Raw genomic sequence first — 6,592 nt, 5'->3', positions numbered from 1 at the left:
ATATATAATTTTATTTATTTTTTTCACTCAGTTTTTCCACACAACATCATGTATGCTATGTACTGTGTGTGTGTGTATTCCCTTTTAAACACATCTAAACTGAACTGTCAGCACTGTATATCAGCCCTACATTTCCTCTTATGTACAAAAAATCACTTCTCTACAAAGGAGTGTTCTCAAACATATTTGCAAGGTTTTTATTTTTTAACTATTATTATTATTAGGTTTTCGTTGCTAATTTGAGGATTTTCTTGAAAGATACTATGCAGAAACTGCATTATAAGCTTTACTTATCACTGTTTTTGTGCTTGTGTGGTATAACATTTTACAATCTAACATCAATGACTAAAATTATTACATTTAATAATTAAATGTTATTAAAGCTGTAAAATCATTTGTATATGCTCTGATAGATCCAATGGCTTAAGGTTTGTTTTTCGTGTGTGTGTGTGTGTGTGTGTGTATACACAGACAAACACACACACACACACTCACACAAACTTAGACACCAATCCACCACGAGACTGAATGTTTTTTTTAAGTCTTCATATTGAGTAAGACCTGCATTTCCTGTGATGGCACATGCTATCAGCCACTTCCTCTGTTCAGAATGACCTGAAATATCAGACTGTTATGATGGTTGATCATTCAGAAAACACATGTATTTATCTTAAGGCCTATATATATTTTAATACTATGACTCACAAATAGAATAGCCTCAGATTATACATTACCAATCAAACAACCTATTAACACAAACGAAAGTATGGGAATTACTGTATTTACCCCGTTGAAATATAAAAACTTCTTATTCCAGTCTAAGCTGGTTTACTGATCTTAGCTGGTCTCTCGCTCTGTCCAGGCTGGTTTTAGGGGTTATTGAAGTAGTTTCCTTGTATGCTTGACACTTGTACGCTGCATTTGCATTCACTATTTGAGGTGACTCATCAATTTTTTTTATTTAGAATGTTGTTTTTTTTATTTACATTTGTTTTCAACACTCATTTTAAACATTGAAATTTGTATTCAGTCATGTATGTCTACAATTCAGTGATTGTGTTTGAGCAAAACTCAAAATCTAAAAAAGATTCTCTGAAGAAGATGACGTCTGTTTTAGAAATGCCTCGGCATTTCAGCAGCCGTTGAGAAATATTGGAAGGATTTGTTGTTCTTGTGAGCTTTGAGTTTGTATAATAGACTAATAGATTTGTGTAATAGACTAACTTTTTTTCCTACAGTTCCTTCTCCAACAAACGTCAGTGTTGTTTGTCACAACTTTGTGAATGTCCTCTACTGGAACTACAGTAACCCATCCGAACAGCTGAAATTCAGTGTAAGGGTTGAAGCTTATGTAAGGTATGTGTGTGTCAAAAGCAGCTGATCAAGAAAAAAAATACAATTTCAGAAAATGTGACATTACTTAATCACAATCACATTCCTTAATCTTTCTGTCCCATTTATCTCTAGTGATCCCCAAACAGTCCCAGACACGACTCAGACGCACCTTGATATCAGCAGCTACAGCAGAGATGTTAGTGATGATTACTTGGTGTACGTGACGGCACATGATGGGCAAGAGAAGTCAGAAAGCGTCTCCATTAGATTCACCTACAGCAAAGACTTTTTTGATGAGAAAAAACATAAATGTAAGATATCTGTGTACAAACTAATCATATGGAAACAGTATTACTGTTTATTACAGTGTTTGCAAGGCCCTGTTGATGATGAAACACTATTGATGTTTCTCAGGCATTTTAAGGCTCGTTTTCTAAGAATAAAACATCTGCAGTTTTTTCAGCCCAAACCATTGGTGTATTTGATAAATCTTGCATTGAGTTGTGTTAAAACAGTGTTCAGCAGACAGTGTTGATGTCATTAATATTTGCTTAATTTGTCCTTTCTCTACTGCATCTGTTTAACAATACAGCTCCCTTGTACTGAGAAAAGCACTGCATCACATGTTCGTTCTTATACGGCAGCATTTCATTTACCAATAACCAGAGCCTAAAAGAAAATGAACTTCCTTAAAGCTTTAACTCTCATTCTGCTGCCTTGCAAGCACTGCTGCTGTTTCCTTCCGGAAATGCAAATCTATTTGGATATCGTTTTAGTGTTGGGATTCATTTGCTTTAGTCTTTTACAAGATTACTTAATTATTTCCTTTTTTCTTGTTATTTTGAATTTCTTTAAACAATATTGGCTTTTGCTTTTTCCAGGCTCTTTGGACTTTCCAGCTGTAAATACGTCTGTCCACAAAGACGTGATTAAAGCGTCCTTTCAGCACCCTTTCTTTCTTCATGAGCTAAACATTCTGAATGAAGAGTTTATGTACACAGTCACACATGATGAGGTTGGAAAAGCAGTCGCACAGACTCCCCCATGTCCTTCTTTAAATGTTAGTCATGTTAGGATGTTGAATTGTTAAAATCACTCTGTTCTTTTCTCCTTCCACAGCAAAAGGTTTTATACTCTTGTTTTGAGGAGGAGCTGTGCACTGCAGAAATCCACCTGAACCAAAGCACAGCTGGACAGTGTGTTGAGCTGAAGTTTGAAGGGAAGATTGCTGGTATTCCTTCATATACCTACAGAAATGTTTGTGTCCCTCAGCAGATGCCCGTGACCGGTAAAAGCATTATCCGTTTAATGTTGTTCATTTTTATAGATGCAGTGCAGCTTTATTGTCATGCTATTAAGTGCAGGCAGTGTGTAAGAATCAGTATTTATTTCTTTAATGCTAAACAAATGAGTCCATTTGAGAGCTCTGACATGAGCAGTGTTTGAAATCACCGCCATTCCCTCACTGACTATTCCGCATACACTCAATGTCATAGTCCACTAAACGAAAAAGGGGTGAACAAAAATGAGAACATATTTATTGTTATGTAATATATACTACTACTAATAATAATATTTTTTATTTATATAGCACCTTTCCAAAACCCAAGGTCACTTTACAAGTCAGGTTTAAAGACCACTTACAAAGTTAGATTAATGATACAGAGAGAATGTAGATAAACATGCATAACAGGGTACAAATTACAGACTGAGAACTGAAGAGTAATACTCAGAGAAAAAAAGTGTTTTTAAGAGGTTTTTGAAGGAGAGAAGGGAGAATGCTTGACGGTTGTTTTTTGGGAAGAGCATTCCACAATCTGGGAGCCACAACACTGAAAGCCCTAGCTCCTAGCTCACCAGACGAAACTTAGGGGTGACTAACAATCCCTGACTAGAAGATCGTAAGAAGCGGGCAGGAACATAAGGCAGGATTAAGTCAGATAAATATGTAGGATCAAGGTTATGGAGAGCTTTATAAGTGAGAATTAGTATCTTGTAGTTTATGCGCAAGGAAACCGGAAGCCAACGAAGGCGAAGGCTCTTTCTTGTGTGGGTAATCAAGCTCGCTGCAGAGTTTTGAACATATTGTTGTCGTTTAATATTATTAGCTGACAGGCCATAAAGAAGTGAATTACAGTAATCTAGTTGAGATGTGACGAAGGCATGTGTAACAGTTTCAGCATCCTGCTGACTGAGAGAGGATCGAATACGAGAGATTTTACGTAGGTGCAAAAAAAGCTGTCTTTACTACTTTACCAATGTGATCACTGAATGAAAGAGTGGAATCAATGAGAACACCAAGATTGCGTACTTTAGTGGAGGGCATAATCAGATCACCATCCAGATCCATCAGTTGACAAGAGAGCTTAGATACTACAGTTTTAGAGCCAATCAGAATTACCTCAGTTTTATCAGAGTTAAAGTTGCCTCCCGGTCAAATAGGAGGAAAACCATTCAAGGGCTGTGCCAGTAATTCCAATTGCTGAAAGCCGTGAGAGGAGTATCTCATGACAAACAGTGTCAAAAGCTAAGCTGAGGTCTAAGAGAAGGAGAGTGCTGAGAGCACCAGAATCAGAAGAGAAAATTGTTAAGAACCTTAACCAGGGCTGTTTCAGTACTGTGTAATGGACTAAAGCCAGACTGGAATGGCTCGTAGAGGTTGTTTGCTGTTAAGAAGGCCTGTAACTGGGAGGCAACAACTTTTTCTAATATTTTAGAGAGAAAAGATAAGTTCGAAATAGGCCTATAGCTACTTAGGGAAGAAAGTTCGAGACCATACTTTTTAAGAACTGGAGTGACAGCAGCGATCTTAAGCTTTGATGGTACAGTTCCAGATGACATTGACATAATGAGAGAAGTTCAGTAGTGGGAACAGAGGTAGAGTGTTGACAGGTATGAGATGTTTTACTCTGAAAAAAGTTCAGGAAAGCATCACACATTTGATCAGAGCCCTCTAGAGACTGTGCAGCATTAAGAGCATTCCTGTACTGCTTAATGTGTTCAGTATATACCAAGGAGTGAACAATAAGGCCAGTTTTCTTATAAAGCCTTTCCAGCCGGCGGCCCTTGGTTTTCATTGCCCTAAGCTCAGTGTTAAACCAAGGAGAAGTGCGCAAGGAAGGGAGGGGGGAATCACTGAGTGCAGCAGAAAATGACGGAGGATCAACCAACTTCCATGCACGATACTCAATCAAGGATTTAACAACAGGTTTTGGAATGTAAAAATTGCAAGAAAATTCAATCAGTTTATGATCAGAGATACCTATGTCAGAGCCTTTTAAGGCATTAATGTCGATGCCAGTAGAGCAAACTAAATCCAGTGTATGGCCATGTACATGAGTTGGAAAATCAATATGTTGCTGCAGATTAAAACAATCAAGGACAGACATGAACTCAAGAGCATGAACAGTATCAGTATCAACATGAATATTGAAATCCCCTAGCAATAGCATAGCTGTAGATTGGGCAGAAGCAATTGTCAACAATTCACACAAGTCTGACAGAAATTGCATGTTTGTTTTAGGAGGACGATACACCAGTATTATGAGCAGTGAAGAGTGGCTAGTGATTTTAAATGCCAAATATTCAAATGATGTCACCCCATTGGAAAGGAGACAGCTCAATATGAAGACTCTGATGAAAGACCACCGCCAGGCCCCCACCCCTGCCTCCAATTTGGGACTTAGTCAGAGTACTCAAACCAGGAGGAGAAAGCAGAATAAGTTCAACAAAGTCATTAGATGCTTGCCAGGTTTCTGTGAGCATCAGCATATCACAGTTATTGTCAGAGATCCCAAAGTCCCGAAGAAACGTTCCTTTCCCAGTTAAAGACCGAGTGTTGAGTAGGGCAAAATTACCACATCGCTGCACATTCTTGTTAAGCACAGAGTCATCTTTGGTCTTTTCTAGTGGCCTTAGCGACGATAAACAAACTCCGCGATGTATGTACGTAGAGGACGACTTCCATGTGCTTGATCTATGAGACCAGATAGAGGGGATAGAAGCAGGCGAAGAGCAGTTAATGTTCAGGTGTCGTTTTGGTGAGCGATGAATATAGCGGGGCCGACAAGCAATTCCAATAGTTTTACACAGTCCATATGTGGCGGGATCCAGCCGAGAAAAACATGTCAAAATGTGTAACAAAACTCCATTTGAATGGAAAACGGCAAGGATAGCAAAAAAACACAAGAGGCCATCAGTCTCACGGCCAACAAGATTTATTTGAGAAAAATATTCCATACATGACTCGAAGCACAACACTCACCACAACGATACACAGGACACACAACACTGGTCCACGTTAGCCAGGCCAGACAGTGGTACACAGGGCACAGCACGGCGAGAAGGTGGAAACCCACTCACCAGCAGTGCCCAGAACGAACCCACAGAGTTAGATCCGCACCAAGGGCTTGTGAAGCGCCGTGAAGTGTGACTGCGTAGCACCACGTTAGCCAAACCCAAGACAAACGATAGACAATACCAGGCAAAACGAAAAAGTAGACGAACCAAGCGATTTCACGACAAAAACAGACAGCAAAGGCGAAGAGAAGCGACTGCCAAGTTGTGCACTGCGTACTCTCAACGGAAACGTAAATGAAAACGTAAATGTTGATACTATTTCAATATAAGTACGCTGATTCCAAAAATACATTGTTTTGCCAAATTGTAGCATCTTGTGTATTTTTGGTGGAGAATGCAAACCCATGATGCATTGTAACAAGATTGTTGCAGCAAACCAATCCAAGGCAGTGGCTAAAGCAAGAGAAATGTTGCTAAAAACTTATTTTTAATTCATAAATATTTTTTCTCAACTACATCTTTACCTTAAAGGGTTAGTTCACCCAAAAATGAAAATTCTGTCATTAATTACTCATCCTCGTGTTGTTCCAAACCCATAAGACCTTCGTTCATCTTCGGAACACAATTTAAGATATTTTTGATTAAATCTGTCATGATACTGTCGTGAACGCGCGTCCACAAGTGACACAGTAGAGACGAAAATGTGGAATAAAGTCGTTATTTTTGTTTTCTTTGCGCAAAAAAGTATTCTCGTAGCTTCGTAACTTTACAGTTGAACCACTGATGTCACACGGACTACTTTGTCGATCATCTTGGTACTTTTCTGGACCTTGAACGCAAGGTATTTACCTTGCTGTCTATGGGAGGGTCAGAGAGCCCTCAGATTCCATCAAAAATATCTTAAATTGTGTTCCGAACAGTAATTAATGACAGAATTTTCATTTTTGGGTGAACTAAC

The 6,592-nt window shown here is 38.7% G+C and overlaps 1 protein-coding gene across 1 annotated transcript in view; it reads left to right on the top strand.

Annotated features, from left to right (window-relative positions):
- Positions 1-6,592, top strand: part of ifngr1la (interferon gamma receptor 1-like a) — a 16,612-nt gene that overhangs the window by 7,863 nt on the left and 2,157 nt on the right. Inside the window, exons 2-5 of the mRNA NM_001360911.1 lie at positions 1,239-1,356; positions 1,468-1,646; positions 2,217-2,350; positions 2,455-2,623. Coding sequence (NP_001347840.1) covers positions 1,239-1,356; positions 1,468-1,646; positions 2,217-2,350; positions 2,455-2,623 — 600 coding nt within the window. The remainder of the gene's footprint in view (positions 1-1,238; positions 1,357-1,467; positions 1,647-2,216; positions 2,351-2,454; positions 2,624-6,592) is intronic.

Source organism: Sinocyclocheilus rhinocerous, unplaced genomic scaffold, assembly GCF_001515625.1.
Source record: "Sinocyclocheilus rhinocerous isolate Xijiao unplaced genomic scaffold, SAMN03320098_v1.1 scaffold358, whole genome shotgun sequence".
In the NCBI taxonomy this organism is placed as follows: domain Eukaryota; kingdom Metazoa; phylum Chordata; class Actinopteri; order Cypriniformes; family Cyprinidae; genus Sinocyclocheilus; species Sinocyclocheilus rhinocerous.
This window is presented reverse-complemented; position numbering and strand designations above follow the sequence as displayed.